The 27,220-nt window shown below is 35.3% G+C and overlaps 1 protein-coding gene across 2 annotated transcripts in view; it reads right to left on the reverse strand.

Annotated features, from left to right (window-relative positions):
* Positions 1–27,220, reverse strand: part of ANO3 (anoctamin 3) — a 412,105-nt gene that overhangs the window by 102,215 nt on the left and 282,670 nt on the right. For both annotated transcript variants that reach the window (XM_059406869.1, XM_059406879.1), the window contains 3 exons: positions 24,404–24,562; positions 9,726–9,826; positions 4,800–4,844 (listed from right to left, as the gene is read on the reverse strand). In XM_059406869.1, coding sequence (XP_059262852.1) covers positions 4,800–4,844; positions 9,726–9,826; positions 24,404–24,562 — 305 coding nt within the window. The remainder of the gene's footprint in view (positions 1–4,799; positions 4,845–9,725; positions 9,827–24,403; positions 24,563–27,220) is intronic.

Raw genomic sequence — 27,220 nt, forward strand, 5'->3', positions numbered from 1 at the left:
TCTCTCTCTCTCTGTCAAATAAATAAATAAAATCTTAAAAAAAAAAAAAAAACTCAGAAACAAAAAACCCAGTTCAAAGGCAACTTGGCCCCACAGTGGCTGTGCAAACTGATAGATGTTATTTAACTTCTTGCCTCTATTTCCTATTTTTAAAAAAGTGACTTTGTTAGAGATTTCTAAGTTGGTGTCTTATTTCATTTTTTAGAAGATTTATTTATTTACTTATTTTTAAAAGGGGAGAAGCAGAAGGAAAGGGAGGGACAGAATCTCAAGCAGGCTCCACACTGAGCTCTATCTCACAATCCCGGGATCATGACCTGAACTGAAATCAAGAGTTGGATGCTTAACTGACTGAGCCACCCAGGCACCCCTGGTGCCTTATTTTAAACTTGACCCAGGGTGGGCCTACTGCATTCCTAACCAGCTAATATTCTGCATTTGTACCCAGCTCCTAGGGGATGTCCATGCTGCTATCCATTGGGTGCACTTTGGGTAATGGGTTTAGTACAGACACCAGATATATGACACTAAGATACTATTTCAGGAAATCTTACATCAGGAGTCTTTGCTCGCAACTTTAGATTACAGTCATCACCCAGTTCTTATGTATATATATTGATTGGAATCGTATTTACTTTACAAAGAAAAGCAAGTAAAAGAAAGAGATATTGAATCCAGAGATTGATTCTGAAAACCTAATTCCAAGTGACTATAATAACAATTGTGTTTACTTAAAAGAACTGCAATATTTACACACTATTTATGAGGTTCTATCTTTGTCAATTTTTGGCCTCTTCCACAATAGTAAGATTCAAAGTAGCAGAATAGGGCAGTTTCCTAGACAAGTACAATGCATCTTAATATCTGTTTGTCCAATGCTGTGTAAATTTTTAAAAAAATTTAGTATAGCAATGTGGAGGCAGCTAATAGCGTATCTTAAGAATTATTCCACTCAAGTCTATTATGGTAAAATTACGATGCATAATTTGAAATAACAACGAATTCCTGATGTAAAGTTCAGCATGCAGAGAGTCTGGACCTTTAAACTTCAAGTCACTTTTGGTTTTAGAAGGACTAAGCTTTTCTTTCTAGCCTAAAATAATAAATGCACAATATCTGAGGTGTTCATTTTGCTGCTTCTCACATAACGAAAGCCTCTGAAATAACAGAGTATCTCTGTATTTCAGCAACTACTACACAGATATTTATAAATCACTTAATGGATAATAGAGCCATTACTCCAGCTTTTTAAAGTTGGCACAGTGAGGAACACAGGGGAGGGAGGAGGTGGAGGAGGAGTCTTCCGGGACTGAATTTGCTGGTTACTGAAACTGAAGCAAACATTTTTAAACTTTGAGCTTTAGGATCTTTTAGGTTCTTTATCTGGAGAGAGGGGAAGTGATTTTATCTGTGATTCTATCTGTCCTACCTTACTAGGTGTCGGAAGAATCAAATAAAAGGATACCTTCTGACTGCACTTAGGAAATGTTGATGAACCACAGTTCCTGAGGGCCTATCTCTGACAACATATAGACATAGAAGAAGGGGAGGTGAATTTTAAAGACATTAATGAAACAGAAGGGCCTTCAGACCACTCTCATTTTTTATAGACATAAATAATATTATAATGTAGACTTTTCATATACTCTTTCTATGAAAAAGTAAATGATTCTGATAGTGTAATGTGCTCAGGCCTGGTCAGTCGGGGTCAGGCCTGGACTGAAATCATGGGATGTGAAGTTCTAGATTATTACCCAGCTTCCTTGATTCTTATCCAATTTTCTCATCTCTTAAGGGAAGAGATATTTTGAGAATTAAATACGTAATGCCTACATCCATAGTGCTAAGAACCCAGCAAGCACTCAATGCTTATGGTAATAATAAGGAAAGAGAGTATTACTACCCTGTCTACTACTACCAGTCTCACCAACATGTCAAGAACATGATCTAATGCAGAATCTACACTCTGCCAAATCTTTCTCACCTTGGCCATCTTGCAAACTCAAGATTTCATGGCATATTGTGAAAATGACTTCTAAGGGAGTTTTAAGTTCCTTGGCTAAAATCAATGGAAAGCAGAGAATTCTATGGAAATAGAAAAAAAATCTGGATTTTTGGTCAGAGCATCAGCTCTACCCAAACAGCTGTGAACTCTGGAGGAGGAAGCATGGGGTTAGTAGAGAGTGGTAATAATGGTCACTTTTTCTCCCAGATCTGCAAAACTAGTTACTCTTTGGTCTGCCTCCCCAAACGGTCATTTTGAAGATGTTTTGATAACCGGATATGAAAGTGCTTTGTAAACAAGTGATAAACAACAGCAACAATAAAACCATAGCCATTTCCTATCAACCTGCCAGAAGAAATGACAGTCTTCAAATGCTGGATAATTGCCTGTACATTATTCATCACCTAACGTTTACTGCTCAAGATACCTATGCACAAAACATCTTTCCCACTTCAAGAAAGGAAAAGCACAAGTGGAATCTAAGTGCACATAATTGATTTTCATTTCTCTCTTGCCAATTGCCTACAAATTAGGTTTTTAAAGTTTTATAACAACGATGGTCACCACACATACACACACACACACACGGGGGGTGGTACAAACGGGGACACTTAAATTTTCTCCAAAATTAAAGTTTAAAAAAAGAATCAAAATCAGTTATTTCCCTAAGTGAAAGTCTAAACTCATGCAAGTAACATGTTATCCTTTTTCTCAGTTTAATATGTCATATACTTCTGTAAATGCCCTTCCCAGGTATTTGGTATCCTTTCCATATGCATCCAGAAAGTCAAGGAACAAAAAAACTATTTGTAATACGTAATATTAAAGAAACTATTTGTAATACATAAAGTTTAAAGATTTTAATAAGTATTTGGAACATATAATTGAATTTTCATTACATGGAATTAAACAGAAAATAATAATAAACACAACAGATAATAAAACATATGATACAAAATACAGCATTTATTTTTCCAGCCTACTTTAAAGTTTGACCAAAATAGAAAAAAAAACCTCACATTTTTCCACTATTAAAAATGTTTTTCCTTAGACGTTTGTCATGCATTCTAAACACAAGTGCATTCTGAAACTAAATTATATAATGTAGAAGTTTGTTGCTATTTTAATATACAGGATTTTACCCTCTGTTGGTCTTTGAAAGAAAGATGCTTGTTTATCAGAAAACCCACTAATTATACAGTAGCAAAATCTCACTAAGTCTATAGAGCTCACTGAACCTAATCCAAAGACATTTTATCAACACATCAAATACAATGCAGGTACATGCAGAGAAGAACAAACAAAACCCTCGGCAGTTGTAAATTCATATATTTGATTTCCAATGACTTTTACTTTATGATATAAAAATAATTTTGGGACTCTGCTATAGACTAGGACCAAATATGCCCAAGGGGAATGACAAAAGTTCATTTTAAATCTGAGCATGTTAACCCAACAAGCCGAGGAATCTGACCTGGCAGAGGAGCATCATTAATAATTTTAGTATTTTAAAGAGATTTTAAGTACTAATTCCTTTGTTATTCATTCTAACTTCAAGTCCCCCCCCCCCCCCACCGCCGATTATTCACTTTTCTTGTCGCCCGTTCCTACCACATCTAAATTTAATGTTTAAGAGAGAACAACATTCTCCTCTCCTAAAATGAAAAATTTTCCTAAAGCTCTAATTATATTCGGCCACTTTCTCTGGTAAAGAACTAGACTTACAGACTCCTTTCTTAAAGTGCTCTGATGTTCACTCTATAGGATTCCAGTTTTGTGTCATTCTGTATATAACATCCTACATTCCATAGAGTGTACTCTATCACATTTTGTTTTCATTAAATGATTCTTTTGCAATGAAGAGAAAAACACCTGAGTATAAGAAGCCTTTTGTTTTTAGCATCCATTGAATGGAAGCTCATTTTCCTCAGTGAAACAGGCCAAGGTAATTCCGGTGGGAGAGCTTCTCCTGTCTCAGGGTTGTGGTTTGGTAAATTCCTTGTCATAGCTACGGTTACTGCAGTGGGTAGAGAGAAATTTTGAAAGGAGGCTCTTGAAAAAGTATGTTTTCGATATTCGGATAAAACAGGCAGCTCAGCTGGTGAAATAAGAGCTGGCCTGTGATCCAAGAGATGCTGTGTGGCCTTGGCAGACCACTTCGTCACTCTAAAGGCTGGTCTGTCCTTGACCACCTCTGTCAAACAAGAGATCTGGACTGAATGATCCAGAGGTTTCTGCCATGTCTGCTCTTCTAGGACTCCAGTGGGTCATCATTTGCCCATCAATCCTGATTTTATAACTGTTTTTTAATTAAAATCTCCTGAGATGCTAACTTGCAATTAAAATCCCCTTCTCACAACATTATATCAAGATGATTGCTGGGACATCTGAGTGGCTCCATAGGCTAAGCATCTGCCTTCAGCTCAGGTCATGATCCCTGGGTCCTGGGATTAAGCCCCACTATGGGCTCCTTGCTTGGCCTCTCAGCCGCTGCTCCCCCTGCCTTGTGTGCTCTCTCCCTGACAAATAAATAAATAAAATCTTAAAAAAAAAAAACACAAAACAAAAAGAGGATTGCAGGAATGGCAATGGTAAATAGAAAAAAAAAAAGAGATGATCTGATTTTAAACATTGTTAAATTTGGCATAAGTCATTTTGGAAATATTTGAACAAATCAACAAAGTTTTTATTCCTAAAATTTACAACTGCTGATATGGGTAATTGAATGTTTTATTTTTCTTGCTTTTTGCCAAATGACAAATTGTTATAAACAAATTATGCATCAGCCACTGACCTGCCCATTGATTTGTTCCTCCGGTCAGTGTAGTAGCACTTTTTCCTGAAAAATAATAGGAACAGGTGAAAACAGTCATGTGAAAAAAGAGAAACCAGTGAGTGACAACATTCAATCATACTGAGTATATTAACTCTCCAACTTCCACATACCTAAGACAAGAAATAAGCCAATATGATAGTAAGACTTCTGAATGTATGTTGTCTTAATTTCAGATTTTAAGTCTCTAATAACAAAAAACTTTGATACTAGATATGGTGCATAAACAATGAATCTTGGAACACTGAAAAAATAAAATAAAATATTAAAAAAACTTTGATAAATTAATAGATCACTTCTGAACATTTGACCTTTAATTCCATTTTTTGAGTCTGTCTTCTGCTACCCAATGCATATTAACTGGATCATTTGCTTATATGAACTGATCCATTCTTCCATCCATCCTTCCACTTATTTATATTTCTATCTAAACACATATGCAGTACGGAGCTATTCTGCGAGCTACGTTAAGGTATAACCATTAAAAATGTAGAGGAAAAAATGAGGGCATCTCCCTCAAAGAGTCTCCTTAACAGTTGAGGAGACAAGTGATAGTTCAAATAAATTGTGATAATGCAGGAAAACAGAGTGCTAAGGAAGGACCTAGGATGGGATCTCAATTAGTTTTTGTAGATGAAGGAGAAAGGAGTCAGAAAAACCTTCCCAGAGCATGTATTATCTGTGGTGAATCTTGAGGTATGAGTGGGAGTCGTCCTCTGAATAAAGTACGTAGGACACAGTATTCTTGATAGAGGCCGCAGCATGTGACATGGGGTTATAGGAGCAACACCAAGTATTTTCAGATTCAGGAAACTGCAGCTACTTTGGTGGTCTCTGGAGTATAAAATTGCAAGTTGAGCACAGTGATAAAAGAGCTGGCAGGGATGGTGAAGAAGACACAGATAATGAGGCGTCTTACCACTGACTCTAAGGTTTTTGGATAAAAAACAATGGATGAAAAACATTGAGTGTTTTAAGTAGGTGTGCAGCATGTCTGATTTCAGAGAATCCAGAAGTTTGTGACAGAGGATAATTCATCTCCTTAAAGATTCTTACCAGGTCCTCATTTTGGAGCTCAGAAATCTCATAGTCAAGGCTTTCTAAAATGCCTTTTTTCCCCCACCCAACAAAACCCATTTCAGAGGATCAGTAAATTCCTCCCTCTGTGGCATCTAAAAAGCAGAGCTGAGTCAGGACAATCGATATTTGGTCCTAACTGTGTTATTAACTGCTTAGAAAACTTGAAAACCTGAACTACCATATTTCATGGCAAACACTAGTTTTACTGCTAAAAACGATATATTTTTTTCAGTTGTCCTTGACATACCTCAATACTAAATTCAAATATGAAATTTCAAGTCTTGCCATGTCTATCCTAAACTCATTTAAATATCTTCCCCTTCATTTTTTCAAATATACAGAAAATTCATGTGCATACGTAATTCCATCCCCACTGGAATATAAACCATCTTCTTTCTGAACTGCCTCTACACAGATTGTCTTGCACTATTTCATCATCATTATATAACTGATAATAGACTATCTTCTACAGGACACTGAGCCTCTTGAAAGTAGTGGTTTTATTTCATTTGACTTTGTATGCATGCTGTATATTTGGCTCACTGTTTGATAAATAGCAGGTGCTCAGATAGCTGATGAGTAAATGAATGAGTCTTTGTTTAATTTACAGTTGCATTTATTTCCTTCAGTGCCTGAGATCACTTTGCACTTAATATTAACATTTGCTAAATAACGAATTATTTTTTTAAAGCTACAAATGTAGAAATTAGTTTAAAATAGTTTTTTGCACCAAAAAACATAGAAATGTTATATAGAGGAGATAAAAATTATTATTATCAACCACAGATACAGTAAGGAATATTGCAAGGGGACATTTCGATTTAATACTAGTCTCCATTTATCTTTATTGCTGCCAGTTTGAAATTTCTCATAAACTTTTTTTTTTTATCTTTGAAGTGCTTTGGGGACAATAAGGAAAAAACAAAGGAAGAAAGCCACAAAGGATGAATATATACACTTTTCAGAGTAATATTATAAAAGCAAATAAAAATGAAGAGACTCACTTTTCCTAACTAACACTCTCTATCAGTTAAATTCACGATGAACTATGTGTGACAATTAGTGCTGTCGGGTCCTCTTGCTTGAGGACTGGTTATTGTTTATCTGTTTGGCTATATTAAAGGGTGAGATTTCTTTCTGTCTTTGCAATCACTAAGCAAACTGCCTGTGATGTACACCACATTTTGATTTAACGCTTAGGCAATAATACAAGCATTTTCTTTCTCTTATACTTTTGTGAAGTTTTCTCGGTTGGGGGAGATTTTGTTTTTTCCCCCTAAGTGTATTTTTAATCCATGACGTCAATAATAACTTGCTCTTTTCCTTAATTCTTCTTCATAAGTGAACCAGCAGGACCAAATAGTTTTCTACCTATAATCCTCCACCCTGTACTTTATTAACTACATATTGTTCACAGACAGAGCTTTCTTTATTTTCCCCTTAATTTTTCATTTGAACGATTCTATGATTTTATACCTTGCATCAAGGCAGCATCTATCTCCCGATCTATCTACCCAGCTATTTAGAACATCCACTCAAAACTGATGGGAAGCACGGTTTTCCAAACCAGTGTTCCACTCATCCCTGTGGTCACAAGTGGAGATGCCTGCAGGGCCAAGGGGGATGGGCAGTCACCCGGGTGGAACCCTGGGTCCTCACCTTGTCAGGGAGAGTAGCTCCAGTTTTACCTATTTCATATGTCGGGCTCCCTGGTTGTTTCTAAGTTATTTTATTTTTGAGTGAAGTGTTCTTTGCATAGAAAAGTGATCTAAATTTAATCCCAATTGTGATGAAAAATTATTCTTAATGGTTTAAAAATATTCCCCCCCAATCTGCTATGTTTAAAATATTTGTGGGAGAAGATTAAGAATCCTATTAAGGAACTCAAATTGAGGGGGGGGGGGATGACCGAATCATCTTAAAATATGTTTGACTCTTTTATTACGAAAGGGGTAAGAATGAATAGGAACTACCTTTGAAACAAAAGAAAAATAACGAAAGCAGGACTTAATATTTCTGGAATGTGGAAGACACAAGCTAAGTCCTCGCTGATAGAAGAAAAATAAGAAAATTTGAACTATTTTCATCCTCTGAAATTTTCTTGGGTAGTTTCTGAAACATCAAGTCTAATACATAGGCCATATTTACTTTGGAAAAATAATCAAAAAAGGAAAGAGCTAGAAGATTTAAGTATAAAGTTCTATACATATATTTAAGTAGAGAATTTAAATAAAATGCTTAAGATTTCTGTTCATACAATAATTTCTCCTTATTGTATGGTAGGTTACAACTCTAATAATCTTTTCTGTATACATTTGCAGGTTTTCTTTGTGAAATACAATATGGAGGTTTTAATACTGAATACATATGTGGGATAGCCAAGCATGTATAAGCTTTTTTTATGCATAAATCTTTTAAAAATTCTTGTCCTAAAAAGAAATATCTGTTTTTTCCTATTTAAGTTCTTTGTTATTGTATATTTTAATTTTAAGGCAGGATATATGTTCTTAAATTTGATAACAGTTAACAATTGGAAACTGACTCAGCCATCATAAAAACACTTTGCCACTTAGTTTATGCTTGTATAGCATTCTCTTTTTATGAGGCAATGGCTATGCCAAATTTCATGTGCACCTAATAAATAAATGAGAAGTTAGTTATTAAGGAGTTAATGTTACATCTATTATTTAAACTGATCTGGAAAATGTTCCAAGAAAACTCTGTGTTCCAGTATTTGTCAAACTGTTTTCCCAAGAACACCTACATATTAAGATTTAAAAAAAAATCCTATCCTCAAATGGAAAGGGTGCTTTGTAAAACCAACTCTTGAAATGTATAAAAATGGTCAGAATTACTAAAATATTAAAATTGCTAAGACAATACTTCTTTGCCATCTGCATCAGAATCCTGTGGGATGCTTGTTAAAAATGTATATACCTTCTGTTCTAGAATTTGTATGCCATAATCCCTGGGGGGAGGGCTCCAGGAACCTCATGTTTACTAAGTGTCTCAGGTGATTGTAATGCACTCTACAGGCAGCATGAGAGCCACTTCTCTAAAAATTCCTACAGTAAGTAAACTTACTGTTCAACTCAGAAATTCAGAAACATATTTGCTCACAGGATATTTTTCTCTTAAGATCCTGTGGAACTAGTATTCCTTTGATACATTTCTGAAAAATGTTGCATATTAGTTCTAATATTTATATTATTATATCATGAGTATTTCAACAACATTTTCTATCAGTTTTAGTAATTTATCAATTGTAAACATTATTTCAAAAGACATGTTATAGGGAGGCACGTGAGTAGTGCAGTCAGTTAAATGTCTGACTCATTCCCATATATCCTCTGAGATTGAGGACAGATCTAAGAGATTACGTGGTTGAACTGCAAGGAATGATTCTTGCTAACTGCTAGACCAAGAGAAACACTCTCTCTGCTTGCAAATGGATGCTACATATACATCCTGCCTTCCACTAAAGCCATGAGAGTTTATACCCACCCATATGAAATAAGAACTGAGACTGATCTTGGAAGCAGGAAGTCAAACTCTGAAAACAACCATTTTTCCCTCCCTCTAGGCCAGCCCACCTAGAAACGTTATAAAACATCCAAGGGACCATAAATTTTATCACATTTGGCAAACATATGAGGAGGGGAAAAAAAAGTGTCCAAGATATTCTAACATTTGGAAGAAAAAGCTCTGTAGAAAGAGTTAATTAACATTTGTTTCTCTAAAGTTTTGCAAAGAACAGAATAATCTTTGAGATACATTGAAATAGAGTGAAGTAAAATTTGGAAGTACCTGAAGGGCATCCTGATATTTAGCCTTTCTGCATACTTGCACAGCGTATCCCATGGAATGTGAATTTTAATAAACATGATATCAGGGTTTGCGACAGCTGGCTGCAAAGGATAGAAAGGCAGTTATCATTATCTAGAATCAAAGTTGATGATACTGTGCCACAATTTGATTTGAAAAGAAAGAACACGGTCACCGTGTCACCACATAAATCATTGTCATTGATTTAATCAGGATTTATATGAATAAAAATTTGTAATGCAGAAAAACCTTCATAAAAATGTAATAATGCCATTGCATATAAGAATGATTTTTCTTATATTGACTGTTATCAAGATCCGGAATACCCAACCAGAAAAATCGCGAGCCAGTTAGGAATCTTAAGTTATTCTTGTTGGAAACTTTATCATCATTCTGCTCAGAGGGAACAGAAAACACTCACAGCTGCCACTAATCATTCATTGATTCATTCACTTACTCTTCTAGCAGATTTTATTGAGTAACTAATACCGGCTAGGTCCTATGAAAATCCTGGGAGAAAAAATGGAGCATAAATCATACAAGTCCATGACCCTACAGAGCTGTCAAATTTGCACACTTACTTTAACCTTTTAGTCCAGAAGAATTGAAGTGTCTTTGATCCACACAAAAGGTTTTTAAGCAGAATCAATTGTGCACCAAAATTATTAATGGGGCTTTTAACAAAATTCTAATTCTTAAGAATTCCTAGAATTGGATTCCATTGTTCTGAATATTTTGTTCATATTACTAATAGATAATCAGCTGCATTTTCAAAAAAGATTTCATTTATTTATCTGACAGAGAGAGAGAGATCACAAGTGTGTGTGGGGAGAGAGAGATCACAAGTGTGTGTCTGTTGAGCAGAGAGCTTGACCTGAGCAGAAGGCAGAGACTTAACCCACTGAGCCACCCAGAGCACCCCTGCAGCTGCATTTTGAACCAGATAATTATCAGGATTCTTAGATGTGTCCCACTAGGCTAAAATAGGTAACTATATAATTGACTAGTTTGGCCTTACATATCATTCATGGTCATATTCTTTTTTTTTTTTTTTAAGCCTAGACAGTTATTATTTTTTTTTAAAGATTTTATTTATCCATTTGACAGACAGAGATCACAAGTAGGCAGAGAGGCAGAGAGAGAGAGAGGGGAGGAAGCAGGCTCCCTGCTGAGCAGAGAGCCTAATGTGGGGCTCGATCCCAGGACCCTGGGATCATGACCTGAGCCAAAGACAGAGGTTTAACCCACTGAGACACCCAGTGCCCCTAAAGCCTAGACAGTTATTTTCTCAAGGTCCTGTACTATCTGAGGCCCACATAGCAAGAAGGATGAATGTGACTCTTCTAGGAGTGAATTCCACAGAGTTTACCCTTCAGGTGGTTATTGATGCTAATATATAAAGGAACAATTATGTTTTGCTTTCACTTAGCAAGGTTGCTAGGTTAGACACAACTGGACTCTATTTGATTAGAACTGTTCATTTAAATTTCAGATAGCTGGAACTTCTCAAGAAACATAATCATCTTAAAAGCTCAGAAGTATGGAAGAAATTTATCATTTTAATTTAAAATCACATATATTTTATAATTAAACTGTACAGTTTTATGTCCACACATTAATATATTCATAAATTTATAATCAATACATTATATCCAAAATATAGCCCTGGGGGTGCCTGGGTGGCTCAGGGGGTTAGGCCTTTGCCTTTGGCCCAGGTCATGATCTCAGAGTCCTGGGATCAAGCCCCACATCAGGCTCTCTGCTCAACAGATAGCCTCCTTTTCCCTCTTTCTCTGCCTGCCTCTCTCCTATTTGTGATCTCTCTGTGTCAAATAAATAAATAAAATCTTAAAACACATTTATTTTAAGATTATATATATATGTATATATATATATATATATACATATATATAGCTTATATTTTAGGTGTGGCTGATTTCATAAGTTTGTAGAACAATATTTCAAGTATGTATCACCAATATTTAAAGAGTATTCTTAGAAAACCATGGGGCAATCATCTGACTGATACTCAGATATAGGAGACATTATTGCCATAGGACAGGTACTTTTACTGAACAGCATTTGCTAAAGTTTATTTCCCAGAGTACAATGAAAAAAGAAGCAAGATATTCCATGGTCAATAAAATTTTGGATTTCTCGCTAGAGGACTTGTGAGACACTTTAATATGTGTGTACTTGCTAAAAATATCCAAGAAGGTGAAAAAGTAAATTAAATTTCCAAAATTTGGGGCCATGGATTATTTTTTTCTTGAGAGTTTTTTTTTCTTTTTTTTTTTTTTGATTTCTGAGTCCTGCTATCCATGAGTGTGTTTATTTTGGTCTCATTTTTTTTTTTTTTAATTTTTTATTTTTTATAAACATATATTTTTATCCCCAGGGGTACTGAGGTACTTGTATTTTGCAAATCATCATGGGAAAAATAGCAAAACATGCTTTCATATAAGTATAATTTCCAAAGAGCTTTCCTACTTTGAATATGCTTGTTTTAAATTACAGGTAAAAAAATGTGGGAATTAAATTAACAATGACACAGTATATGTTAAATATTAACAGGCCTTTGAATTTAGACCACATGCACCCCAATGTTTATAGCAGCAATGTCCACAACAACCATACTATGGGACGAGACCCGATGTCCACTGATAGATGAATGGATAAAGAAGATGTGGTATACATATATAATGGGATATTACCCACCCATTAAGAACAATGAAATCTTGCCATTTGCAATGATGTGGATGGAACTGGAGGGTATAATGCTAAGAGAAATAAGTCAGTCAGGGAAGGACAAATACCATATGTTTTCACTCACGTGGAAATGAAGAAGCAATACAGATAACATCGGGGAAGAGAAGGAAAAAATACAATAAGATAAAAACAGAGAGAGAGGCAAACCGGAAGAGACTCTTAACTACAGGGAACAAACTGAAGGTTGTTGGTGGGGGGATGGGTAACTGGGTGATGGGTATTAAGGAGGGCACTTAATGTAATGAGCCCTGGATGTTACATGCAACTAATGAATCACTAAATTCTACCCCTGAAACTGCACTACATGTTAACTAAATTGAATTCAATAAAAAAAAGAGAAAGGTTTCTGTGTAGGAGTGATAGATCAAGAAAATCTAAACATACAAAACATACGCATTTAAATGACTCCTTCAATGAGGCAAGTGAAAGAAGAATGTCATGTTTTATTATAGTTTTTCCTGCTTTAGTCATACAAAAGTTCTTATATTGAAACTGATAACAAAGATCTTTCTTTTGAAATTATAGTGCTGGCTACTGGTGTTAGACCAACTTGCCTTTTCACTTACCAGGCACAACTTAAAGTTCTTCAATCCTAACTGCTTACTTAGAAAAAAAAAAAAAAAATCACATGGTATGGTAGACAGAACAAAGTGTTTGGAATCACAAAGACTTAAGCACTAATTCCATCTTTACCATTTACTTAGCTCTGTGAGCTTGGGGAAATTACCTTATCTCTCTGATCCTGCTTTCTCTCCTGAGAACTGGAGACAATGATCTTAACTCAGAGAGCTGTTAGGAGTGTTATGAGAGGCTGGACACAGAAACTACTCAAGTGTAAGAGGATATCCTGAATTGTTCATTCTCTGTCAAGAGCATGCTTCTTTAATCAGACGTGAGCCAAAATAATAGCTAATTTCAAAGCTTCACTAGAATCTTTCTCTCACACGCTCTTTCTCTTTTTTCTCTGTAATTCTTTATCCTTTAGTTGTGTAAGCCTTCAATAATAGGCCTTTTGAGTTATACAATTATAAAACCAGTAACAACCTATATTTGGGGGAAATTCTACAGTAACTAGAATCAAGTGATTAAAGAATTAAATATTTTTCTGGTAATATAAATTGGGTATAATTGTAATATAACTATTTCTGTGGACTAGGGTCTCTTTGGAAAATATCTCTTCCTTTACGTGTATTTAAATTATCCTATACCTGTATGTTATAGCTAGTTCCTAGGGAGAAGTGGGCTCTTTTTTAGCAGCTATAAATAGAGAAAAAAATGACACCCTCAAGATTACAGAAAACATATCAGGTATTAATTTTCCTCAGATCTGGAAGAAAGGCCTCTGTGAAATGAATGAGTCTAGACACAGACAAAAACCAATCTATACCAGACTGACACATTCTACGCGTGGAATGATTTAAGACTGAGTAACAAGCCCTTGAGAAATGCACTGATGTTTGAACATTGCATTCCCTCCGATGGTACCATGTGAGTTTGAAAGTAGGAATCTCTATTGTGAAACACACAGTTCCTGGGACAAAAAAAAATGGTCTTTCAGGAGCTGGACCTTAATCTAGTGTGAATGGAGATCTCATTCTCATTCAGAGCATCATGGTTCCTGAAGCCTAGGCATGTTGATTGCCAGAGTACAGTTGTGGCATGAAGAAGGTGTGAATGACACACATTTTAGGAGAGGTATTAGAAGGTTTAACTCCCACAGCAGGAGAGCTTGGGTTCTATTCTACCAGGTGTATCCTGATTTGTTTTACCTTACAGTATGTACAACCAGAGTCGATCACTCTCCTCTTCCCCACAGCTCCCACCCTGGTCTAAACCATCATCATCTCTGGCTTAGATTCCTACAGTGCTGTCCAACAGAATCTCTACTCACATTCTTGCCCCCAATAATGTATTCATAGCATAAGAGCCAGAGTAACTCTTTAAAATAGAACTCAGATCATATAAGTTCTCAGAACCCTTTCGCATTCAGAGTGAAAGCCAAAGTGTTTTCAGTGACCTACACAGCCTTTTATAATCTCATGCTCAATATCTTGCTAATCACTCTCTCTTACTACCTTATCCCTCACTCATTCTACTTCTTATCTTCCGGTCACTTGTTACAACTTGCTTGTGCTTGCCCCATCTTTCTCACCTTCTCTATTCTTTTCCTTGTTGTATTTATTATCTTCTAATATGTGAATCTATTTATTTATGTTAGTGCCATGGAAGAAGCGATCTTCATTTTATTCATCTATGTTTACTAAGCACTGAGTTCCATGCTGGGCACAGAGTAGTCACTCACTAAACATTTGTTGAATGGATGAATGAGTGAGTTAACTTATTTTAAGTACACGTCCTATGTAACTTGTACCTCACCAAGAGATGATGGAAACAAGAATGCAAATAAACCAGAATTATTCTGGAAGAGGCACTATGTCAAAATTCAAATTAGCATCATGAATAGCTGGCATAGCACTGATTATTAATTCATTCCTGTCAACCTTTAAGATGTGAAAATATCTAATACACTTAAATAAAAGAGATGCTTTAGAAAGATGTTTCTACATTAATTCTACCATCAAGGAGTGAAATGTCAAGCTAAGTGCACATACAGCTAGAACATTTCTAATTTTGTATGTCTTAACTTTAAATATATATAGGTCTTTTTCAAGCAGCATGAACTGTCTTCTTTTATAACTTCCTCAACTTAATTTCTCTTTTGTTATACCTCTACTTAAAACAAAACAAAAGTAGTTTCGTGTTCTTGCAGCTACTGAGCAGGGGGTTGGTGAAGGGAAGGTGTTGCCAGGGAGAAAGATTACTTTCCCCCTTGGAATCAAAAGCTCCCAATCTGCCGCTATTCTGTTAGCTCTGATGAAGGCAGCCTTTTTGGATGGAACAAACACCCACCGCCTTCACACTTCACATTATTATTTAATTATTCCATCCAAAATTCCCAAGAAGTAGAATATTCACTCTTGAGAGAAGGAATTTAAAAACTTGAGTTTTTACAAAGTCACTCTCTGCAAGCCAGTGGCAGAGAGCTGAAAGAAAACAGAATGTGGTAGTTGAAAAAGAACAGATCTAAGAAGACAAATTGCTCATACAACCTGAAAGTGTACTTGGAACACAAGCACAGTTACAGATCATCTACCTCTTCATTCATATGGCCTTCCACTATGAATCCCTAACTATTGATGATGTGATCGTCTAGAAATTGTCCATGTGAACGTGTGATACAATGAGGATTTGAAACCTGTTCTCTGCCAGACTCAAGGCTTAGCTCTGGTGAATGTAAATTTAAAAACTGGGAACTTGTTGCTTGAGGGATATTCCTATTTTTCAGCTAACAAGTCTGATACTTGCTGACATGTTCATAATTTCCTTTTCTCTATCCTCGTATTACAAACCCTTTCTTTTCCCTCCCCTCCCTCTTCTCACCCTCTCCTCACCCTTCTTTCCCATCACCATTTAAGCATCTCATACAAGAATAAAGAAAGAAGGAGAGAATGAAACCTCCTAAGAGCTCTTGCCCATCTCTGGCTACTGCTTTCCATCCTCCCACCCACTGGGCAACATTAGCTGCTGTCTCTGCTTTTCCACTTTTCAAACCATGTCCATCTTGCTTGCACGTCTGTCTCCTCAGAGAGAGGATTCTCCTTGCTTTCACCAAAGATTTTTCTCAACCTCCAATGGAACGAGCCTTCTTCTTGTCTTACCGGACTTTTCAGCGGTACGTTACCCTGCTAGTCCCTTTTCCTTGTGACTCCTCTTCTTTGCCTCTTCCATCTACCTCCAACTCCTTCAAATGTCTACTCTCCTCTCCTACATTTTACAGGCTGTCCCCTAGATGCATTTTCTTTTCTTCTCTCTAGTGGCTTCATCCTAATACGTGGCTTATATTACCATCTATGTACTAAAGACAAAAGCATTAACTTTCAGTTCACACTCCTCAGTGGGCTCTAACACAAAATTCAAACATTTTCTACTTATATTTCTCAAAGGTCCCTTAATTACTAGCTTACAATCTTTGTTCCCATAATCCCACTCCACTTTCTCCCCGAATTTGCTCTCTTCTTGTCAAAAGTAGTTTTGTACTGGCTATTCTTTCTGCCAATAGTATTCTGTCCCCTAATCTTCCCATGATGGACTCCTTTTCATTTATAACTCTTTCGGATCACACATGCATACATAACTAACTACCTAGCCATATTCCCTATATAAGTTATTCTGTTTGAGGGGCACCTGGGTGGCTCAGTCAGTTAAGGATCTGACTCCTGATTTCAGTTCAGATCATGATCACCATGGGTGTAAGATCAAGCCCCCTGTTAGACTGCATGCTCAGTGGGGAGTTTGCTTGAGATTCTCTTCCTTCCTCTTCCTCTGACCCTCCCCCAACACATACAAACTCCTGCTAATTCTCTTTCTCTAAAATAAATAAAACTTGAAAAAAAACTTTAATAAATTATTCTGTTTTAATAATTGCATGACATTTCTCATTATGCAGTTTTTCTTGTTGATTTATGGTTTCTCTCCTATGAGAATGTTACCCATTTTTATCTATCTTGATTCCCATTTATCTCCAGAAGATAGTGTATAATAAGTACTTCATTAATGCTCCTTGAATGAATAAAGAAATAGCTCAAGCCACAATCCTAAATTACCCTTGAGATCTTCCTCTCTTTTCCTATCATAACCAAACCAAGTATCTACATTTTAACTTAAATATTTATCAGATCCATATCTTCCTCCTCCCTCTCTAATGCCATCCATGATATCTGTGCCTTTAGTCCTACTCTTCAAATCTATCCTCTTTTTAGGATTCCAAGGTATCTTCTTAGAAAACAAATATGGTCATGATCCTGCCCTGCTTAAATTTTTTCAATAGTTCCCCATTTTTCTTAAGAAAGTCATCAAAAGTCTTATATTACTAGGTATAAGTATTTAGCCCTCACCATTCTTTCCATACTCATCTAGTACCCTTTTATTCTGGTACTAAAAAATGCCAGGGTCCTTCCTCCCACTACCATTAAGATAATCAATTGATTCCTATGATGATGGGGTTTGGCATTAATAGATTAAGAGATCCCCAGGTGATTAGAATATGTAGTCAGTACTGAAAACCATGTCTCGCCCTTTTATTTGACTTATTTTAGGTATTATCCATTTTTAAACTTCAAAGATTATTTTTTTAATTTCACTTCTTCCCTTCCTCTAGTGTTGCCTCACCCTTCAGACTAGATCACTGCCCTTGATATAAATCTTTCTAGGATTACTTTTTTTGGGGGGAGGGGTCACTTATCACAGATTATGATAAGTTATCATAATTATGAAAGACTGACTCCTATGTAGTGTCAATGAAAGTCTACTTACTGATTGGATCCCCAGTAGCTTGAATAGTATGTGGTAAGATTATTTGCTGAATTAATAAATAATTGGAGATATGTAAGCAAAATAACTAATAATATTATAATGGGAGGTATGTATAAATTGCTCTGGGAACAGATGAGGAAATGATTGATTATATGGAGGAGAAATCATGGGGAAATAAAATCTTATCACAAGACTGAGTTCATAAGGTTTTTGTAATAAATACTTGTTGGTTGAATTACTCTAGTGATATGGATGTTCTGGATTAAAATTCCCAGAAAAAAAACAAAAAAGGGAAACACAATTAAAGGAGTCAATAGAAATTGAGACCAGAACTCAACTTGATCAATTCTATAGCACTAGACAGTGTGTGAATAAATCCTTACCTTGTAAAAAGTCAAGGCATTGTAATGTTATTTTATATATATTTTAAAAGTGCTAATAAATATAAATACATCAGTTTTCTAGAGCCTCCTCAACTTATAATTCAGTATATCCTTATGTGTTTCTTAGAAAACTAACAACAGGAGCTGTCCTGTGGGAATAAAGGGGAGGAGGCTCCCATTTCATATGTAAGTACCTGTGAGCACTCTATTTCACTGACACTGATTAGCAAATTACTTAGATATTTAATCAAAGAAATGATCAACAATTTTCACTTTGTGCCATTCTTTAGAAAAGTAGTTGAATCACACTTGTAGTAATTTAGAGGCTCCTCAAAAACTTAATTTAAAAATTTTCTTCGAATAAGGGAACGGCTAATTAAATCCCCAAGTTGTAACACTATACACCTTACAAAAAAGATGAGCTGGATCAAAATATAATGGCAATTTAAGATATTCATAGTACATTGTTAAATGACAGATTGGAGTAGTAGACTAGTATGCATAAAATGACTGTTTTTTTCTAAAAAATGTATACATTTTATATATACATAGAAAATATCCTGAGGGACACCTAGGAGAATAAAATCAAGGTATTAATAGGGCTAATAATAAAGAAAAGGACATGATTTGGGAGCTAGTAGATGTAAACTTTAACTTCTTACTTTGTACATTTTTATACTTTAAGTTTTTCACATTAAGATTTTTTTTCTTTTGTAATTATGTGTTTAATGGATGTTTTTTAGGACTTGATGGCAAGAGGTTTTTGTTTTTGTTTTTGATAAAAGGAGTGTGAAAGATATGTTTCTATCTCCTTTCTCTTTACCTACTTTCTATTTTTTTAATGGACATTGATAGTTTTATTGTTTCAGTAGAAAAAAAATAACATTCTTTAAAAAACACTTTAAAACAATCATTCAAGGAAAAAAAGTTGTCAGAGATAAAGAAGGCCATCTCATAATGATAAAAGGAGCCAATTCTCCAAGAAGACATAACAACCTTTAATATGTATGCACCTCATAAGAATGTCAAACTGTGTGAGGCAAAAACTGACAGAACTGCAAGGAGAAACAAATGAATCCCCTGTCACAGATGGAGACTTTAACAATCCTCTATCAGAATTAGACAAACCCAACAGGCAGAAAACCAGTAAGAAAATCGTTGAACTCACAAACACCATTGATCAAGTAGATATAATTGACATCTATAAATTACTTCATTTACAGCAGAATACACATTTTTCTCAAACTCACATGGTCCATTCAGAAGATAAATTATATTCTGGGCCATAGAACATATCTTAACAAATTTAAAAGAGTAGAGATCATGTTACAATGTCTGCTTTCAGACCACAATGGAATTAAACTAGAAATCAATAACAGAAAGATAACTGGAAAATCTCAAAATATATGTAGATTAAATAACACACTTCCAAATGACACATAGGGCAAAAATGAAATCTCCAGAGGAAAAAATATTTTCCTGCTTTGTGCAAGTGTAAACACAATTTATCAGTATATATCTTGAGGGACACTGTTAGGTGTCCCTCAGGATATTTTATATATATATATTTTATATATATATATATATATAAAATACTATCTAAAATTTAAATACAGTGAAAGTTGTGCTTAGGGGTAAATTTATAGCATTGATTGCATGTACTTAAAAAAAGAAGGAAGATTTAAAGTCAATAATCTCAGTTTCTACCTTAAGAAACTAGAAAAAAAAGAAAATTAAAATCAAAATAAGTAGAAAAAAAGAACAAGAATTAAAGCATATCATATCATAACATTATGTCAACAATACTTCAATAAAAAAGAATTAGTGGATAAACCAGTAAAATTGGGAACAGAAAAAAACAACAACAGAAAAATTGGTGAAATATTTATTCTCTGAACAGATCAATAAATCATTAAGCCTCTAGACAGCTTACTAAGAAAAACAGAGAAGACACAAACTATCAGTATCAGAAATGAAAGAGGGGACTTGACTACAGAGCCAATGGAAATTAAAAGGTTAATAAAGGAATATTATGATTCACTCTATGCTCACATATGATAATATAGATGAAATGGGCCAGTTTCTTTAAAGACACAATCTGCCAAAATTCACATACAAAAAGTACACAATCTGAATGGATCTGTATCTATTAAAGAGACGGAATCATTAATTAATAACTTTCCAAGAGGAAAAGCACCAGGCCCAGATAGGTACACTGATGGTTTCTACCAAGCAGAGAAATTGTGCCACTTTTCTATAATGTCTTTCAGAGTACAGAAGTGGAGAGGAAACATCCTAACTCATTCTATGAGGCCAGCACTACACTATTATTAAAATCATACAAAGGCACTCCAAGAAAAAAACAAACAAACAAACAAACAAAAAAACTAAGACCGATATCTGTCATGAACATAGACACAAAAATTTTTAACAAAATATTAGGAAATAGAATCTAACAATGTATAAAAAGGATTATATACCACAACCAATTGGGATCTATCTTAAGTATGCAAGGCCATTTCAGTATTTGAAAATCAACTAATGTGATCCATCATATCAACAGGCTGAAAAGGAAAAATCATATGATTATATTAATAGATGCATAAAAAGCATTTGACAAAATTCAATATCCATTCATGATAAAAACTAAGTAAACTAGCAATAAAGTTGAACTTATTCAACTTGAAAAGGATTGTTATAAAACACCTACAGCTAACATACTTAATGGTAAGAAACTAGAAGCTTTCCTACTAAGATCAGGAAAAAGGCACCTGTTTACTCCTTTTCAACATTATACTGGAAGTACTAGCGAATACAGTGTGGTATAAAAAGAACAAAAATGGTACATAGACTCAGGAGGAATAAAGAAAACTCTCTTGTTCTCAGATGACATAGATGACAGAGACATGTAAAAATTTCAAACAAATCAACAATAACAACAAAAACAAATCCTGGGACCAATAAATAATTACAACAGGATTTTAGAAGATGGAAGGTTAATATATGCAAGTTATAGCTTTCTTTCAGCAATGAACAATGGAATTTGAAAGTAAAAACACAATACCATTTACATTAGTACCACAAAGATCTAATTACTTGAGTATAAATCTAAAGAAAACATGTACAATATCTATATGAGGATAACTATAAAATTCTATTTAATGAGGTCAAAGAACTAAATAAATGGAGAGAGATTTCATGTTCATGGATAGGAAGACGATATTGTTAAGATGTCAGTTCGTCTCAACTTATCTATATATTTGTGCAATGCCAATCAAGATTTCAGCAAGTTATTTTGTGGATACTGACAAAGATTATGGAGAAGAAAAAGACCCAGAATAGCAAACACAACTTTGAAGGAGGATAACACATTTGGAGGACTGGTGCTACCTGACTTCAAGACTGACTAACTAACTACAGTAGTGGAATTAGTGAATAAGTATGCAAGTAGAAAAATGGAACAGTATAGTGAGCCTAGAAATAGACCCACATAAATATCTATGACTTATGAAAGCCAGCTAATCTTTTGCAGAGAATCAAAGGTCAAACAATGAAGCAAAAACTGTTTTTTAAACACATGATGCTGGAACAACTGGACATCCACATGCAAAAGCTATCTAAACAAATCTAGACACAGTCCTTACACCCTTCATGAAAATTAGCTAAAAATAGATCAAGACCTAAATGTAAAACGAAAAACTAAGTAACTCTTAAAAGACAAAATAAGAAAAAATTTATATGACCTTGGGTATGAGGATGCTTTTTAAAATATACCACCAGGCTAAGCCTGGTGGTGGGTATTAAGGAGGGCACGTATGGCAAGGAGCACTAGGTGTTGCACATAAACACTGAATCTTGGAGCACTGCATCAAAAACGAAGGATGTATTTTATGGTGACTAACAAGACAATAAAAAAAGATTAAAAAATTTAAAAAATAGGGGCGCCTGGGTGGCTCAGTGGTTTGGGCTGCTGCCTTCGGCTCGGGTCATGATCTCAGGGTCCTGGGATCGAGCCCCGCATCGGGCTCCGTGCTCCGCAGGAAGCCTGCTTCCCTCTCTCTCTCTCTCTCTCTCTGCCTGCCTCTCTGCCTACTTGTGATCTCTGTCTGTCAAATAAATAAATAAAATCTTTTTAAAATTTAAAAAATAAATTAAAAAATAAATAAAATAAAATACCAAGAATACAGTCCATGAAAAAAATCGATAAGTTGGACTTGCTTAAAATTAAAAACTTCTGCTCTGTGAAAGACAGTGTCAAAAGAAATGAGTTATGGATATTGGGGAAGGGTATGCGCTATAGTGAGTGCTGTGAAGTGTGTAAACCTGGCGATTCACAGACCAGTACTACTAGGGCTAATAATACATTATATGTTTATAAAAAAATAAAAATATTTTTAAAAAAAAGAAAGGAGAAAACAAGCAACAGACTAAAAAAAAAAAAAATGTTTGCAACAGACATATCTGATAAAGAACAGTTACTCCAAAATATATAAAGAATTCTTAAAACTTAACAATAAGAATGGGGCGCCTGGGTGGCTCAGTGGGTTAAAACCTCTGCTACCGGCTCAGGTCATGATCCCAGGGTCCTGGGATCGAGCCCCGCATCGGGCTCTCTGATCAGCAGGGAGCCTGCTTTCCTTCCTCTCTCTCTGTCTGCCTCTCTGCCTACTTGTGATCTCTGTCTGTCAAATAAATTAAAAAAAAAAAAATTAAAACTTAACAATAAGAAAATAAACAGCTGAAAGGCCTTAACAGATACCTCACCAAACAAGATATATAGATGACAAATAAGCACATGAAAAGATGCTGTACATCATACGTCAGGAAAATGCAAATTAAAAAAATGAGCTACCACTATCTACTATCCTACTAGAATGGCCACTGTTCAGAATACTGGCAGCAGCAAGCGCTGGTACGGACTTAGAGCAATGGGAACTCTCATTCATTGCTGGTGGGAATGAATGTAAAATGGGACAGCCATCTGGGAAGACGGTGTGAAGGTTTCTCACAAAAATGAACATACTTTTACCATATGATCCAGCAGTCCACTCCTTGGTATTTACCCAAAGTTTAAAACTTATGTCCACACAAAAGCCTGTACAAGGATGCTTAAAGCAGCTTTATTCATAACTGTCAAAGCCTAGAAGCCACCAAGAGGTCCTTCAGTAGGTGAATGAAGAAACACACTGTGGTACATCTATATTATGGAAAAGTTTTCAGCACTAAAATGGAATTATCTATAAAGCCATGAAAAGACATGGAGCAGCCTTAAGTACATATGAGTCGGTGGAAGACATCAAGCCTGAAATGGCTATAAATTGTATGATTCCACTATCAGACATTCTGCGAAAGGTAACACTATGGAGACAGTAAGAAGATCAGTGGTTGCCGGGAGCTGAAGGTGGCAGAGAGAGGCACAAGGCAGAACACACAGGATTTTTAGGACAGTGAAAATACTTTGCACTATACCATAGGGTAGATACATGTTGTTCATGTTATTATACATTTACCCGAACCCATATCATGTACAACGTCAAAAGTGACCACTATTGGACTATGGGTGATAATAATGAGCCCATGTAGGTTCATTAATCCTAACAAAGGTATCACTCTGGTACAAGGATCTTGATGATGGGAGAAAATCTGTGGGAGCAGGAGGTCTATGGGAAATCTCTGTACCTTCTTCTCGGTTTTGTCGTGATCCTAAAATAGCCCTAAAAAAAAACAAGGTCTGAAATAAAATAAAAGCATTAGGGGGAAAAAAAAAAAGGACTGAGGAGGAACTCATTTACAGTTCCAATATTAAAACCCAGACATTAACGGCTTGGCACTCTTTCAGCATTTTTCGTTTCGTAGGTTTTGTACTTTATATAGGTATAATGATTTCTTTTTCAATTTGTGAAATCGTAAAAATAGTTATGCCCTTTGAAAAATATTTAAATTTACGGAAATGTGTAAGTAAAAAAGGAATACACATTTAAATGGGACCATACATACGTATTTCTTTTACATTTGGGAGAAAATAACTATGCATTTTATAGAAACATGTGTGATACGCTTCCCATGCTAAAACATAAGAGATTATATCCCTCCTAGCCCATTATGTCACATAAGAAGTGTTATTAAAGCACCTACTTCCTTTTCCAACATCAGGCCTTCTGCTCGGAGGTTCTTTTCAAATGTGTTTCTTTTGTCATATTGTATATTTGACTTCCTGTAAACCAGGATGTAATCAATCCGTTTTTTGCCATCTTTAAACAGAAGTCCACTGGATGCTATGTAATTCATGTCATTCTGCAAATAAAACAATGCTTGTTAATAGCGTAGGTTAGACAAGCACACATATTTTGGTTTCAGTCACTTTGGTTTGGATATGGGCAATCCAAAAGCAAAGCAAAAAAAAAAAAGAAATGTGTTGTTTTACATTCCAGTTATAAGACATGGAAAGATGATTAAAGACAGTTGCGATCTATAATGGGAGACAAGCTAACAAGTGATGTTCAGAATTTGAAATTACACAGTCTCATACCAGAAACTGGTTCTCTGATGTTGGCATCAAAATGTGTATGTTTTATTCAATAAGGTCCTATAAAAATAATATCAGCTAGCATATATTGCATATTTATTCAACATCAGTCTCAGACTTAAGTGCCTTACATGTTTGATCTTATTTAATACTTACAACTCCCATTTCAAAAATAAAGGCACGAAGTCTGAATAAGTACTGAAGCCAACATAGCTTCCAATATTAAATGATACTCAGAATAGATACTATTTTCTAAACTTATGTCCAACAACACTAAACCAAACAATAATTCCTGAGCTGCTTGCTCCCCAAATACTTGTTCACAGGATATAAATCCGTGAGCCCACTGAAAGAGCTTACTTACCAAGACTAATCACTTGCTCATCAAAATCGCTTTAAGGCCCTCCCCTTGCTGCGCCCATCCACCCATGCTATTTTTTTATAGACTGGTCAATTTTCCACCAAATTCCTGCCTTGCGAGACTTACCTGACCTGACAGCCGAGGCACCTGAGTGATCTGCCACATTAGAAATGACATCATATAACTCCTCTCCCCGAGACCCTTAGCCCACTTTCCCCAGTCTATTTTTCTTGGCACTTACTAACTTCTACCATGTTATATAACACTAAACAATATATTATCTTTTGTTTGCTGTCTGCCTTGTCCTACTAGAATAAAAACTGTATCAAGGTAAGGGTTTTGTTGTTGTTGTTGTTGTTGCTTCATCATTTTGCCTCAGAGTATTCCAGACATCTAACCCAGAATCAGATACATAGTAGGCATCAATAAGTATTTGTGAGAGGAACAAAGGAACGCAGGCAATATCCATAATCCTGTGTATCTAGGTAAGGCTGACCTCAAGGATATAAGGCCAAGAAGAAATCGTGTTTTCATTTCTCATCCTCTCCCCTCCAGTACTTAAAACAAATAAAATTACTAGAGGTGAAGATAATTGCAAAATTACAGCTGAACTGCAATAGGCATGGTGTGCCCTTTGCTTTATACCCACTTCATTTATGACCCATTGTCTCCAGACATCATTGTATTAATTTAAACAAGGACTGGGTTAAAACAAAATCATATACAAATTTTCTTCTGCATTTTCCTTTCTTGAAGTATACCATCCACTCCAGTCCATTATTAAGGGTCATCTGAGTCTTATGGTACTAATAACATATTTAGTCCCAGGTGAAGGCAAAAGTCCTTCAGTGAGAAGACCTAGAAGTAAATGAATGGTTGGTAGGAAAAATAAAAGAAAATAAGATAGTTTTTTAATCCATTTTACGTGCTTTTCATATTTTTAATTTTTTTTAAGATTTTATTTATTTTAGAGAGAACAAAACAATCACAAGGGAGAGGGATCACAGAGGCAGAAGGAGAAGCAGACTCGCCGCTGAGCAGAGAGCCTGATGCGGGGCTGGATCCCAGGACCTGAGATCATGACCCAAAGGGAGGCAGATGCCCAAATGATCAGGCCACCCAGGCGTCACTGTGCTTTTCATATTTTAAAAGCAGCATGGACTGAAAGTGGAACCCTGTCAGATACTGTTACCCATTGTTCTAAGTCTAAGCAAAACAAATGTTCAACTATCCCAGAGAAACAGCTGCCTTACTATCAAATAAAATCAATATATTTTTTTGTTGTTTTTATAATAAGTGACCTTAGGCATTATTCACAGCTTTTGTTTCTGAGTGAATGTGTTCTCAGTCAAACTATATTAACTAGAATTCTAATTTATTATCTAATGATTCTATGAATTCTAAATTATTAATGATGAGTTTTACCAGGCCAAATGAAAAATAGTGATCAAAATGGTAATAGATAAGCATGGAGAAATATGGAAATCTCTTCGGAATCTTGTTTAAAAAATGTCGTATAGGGGTGCCTGGGTGGTTCTGCCGGTTAAGACTGGCTCTTCATTTCAACTCAGGTCATGCTCTCAGGGTCTTGAGATCAAGCCTCGCATTAGGCTGTAGCCTCAGCATGGTGTCTGCTTATTCTCTCTTTTCCTCTCCTTCTGCCCCTGCCGCCCTGTGCTCTCTCTCTCAATCCATCTAAAAAATAATAAATAAATAAATAAATAAATAAATCTTTAAAAAATTGTATAGGTTCTATATAATTCTAAGGTTATAGGCATTGTATTTTACTTTAATAGATATATGGCAACTATTAACCAATATATTGATTAACCATGTTCAAACCTTAAAAAGCAGAACTGGTGGGAAATTCATTCCACATATCATTGTATCTAGACACCAAAAGAACAACTTCTTTAATTGTTCGATATAATAATGTTCATTCGAACATGAAATCAAGACTTATCTCTTAAATTATCTGGAATAGTGAAATGTCTTTCAATCACAATATAGATGCATTTAATTTAGAAACAATTTTCATGTTTATGAATCTCAGAAGACAGAATAA

This window comes from Mustela nigripes, chromosome 1 (assembly GCF_022355385.1).
Source record: "Mustela nigripes isolate SB6536 chromosome 1, MUSNIG.SB6536, whole genome shotgun sequence".
In the NCBI taxonomy this organism is placed as follows: domain Eukaryota; kingdom Metazoa; phylum Chordata; class Mammalia; order Carnivora; family Mustelidae; genus Mustela; species Mustela nigripes.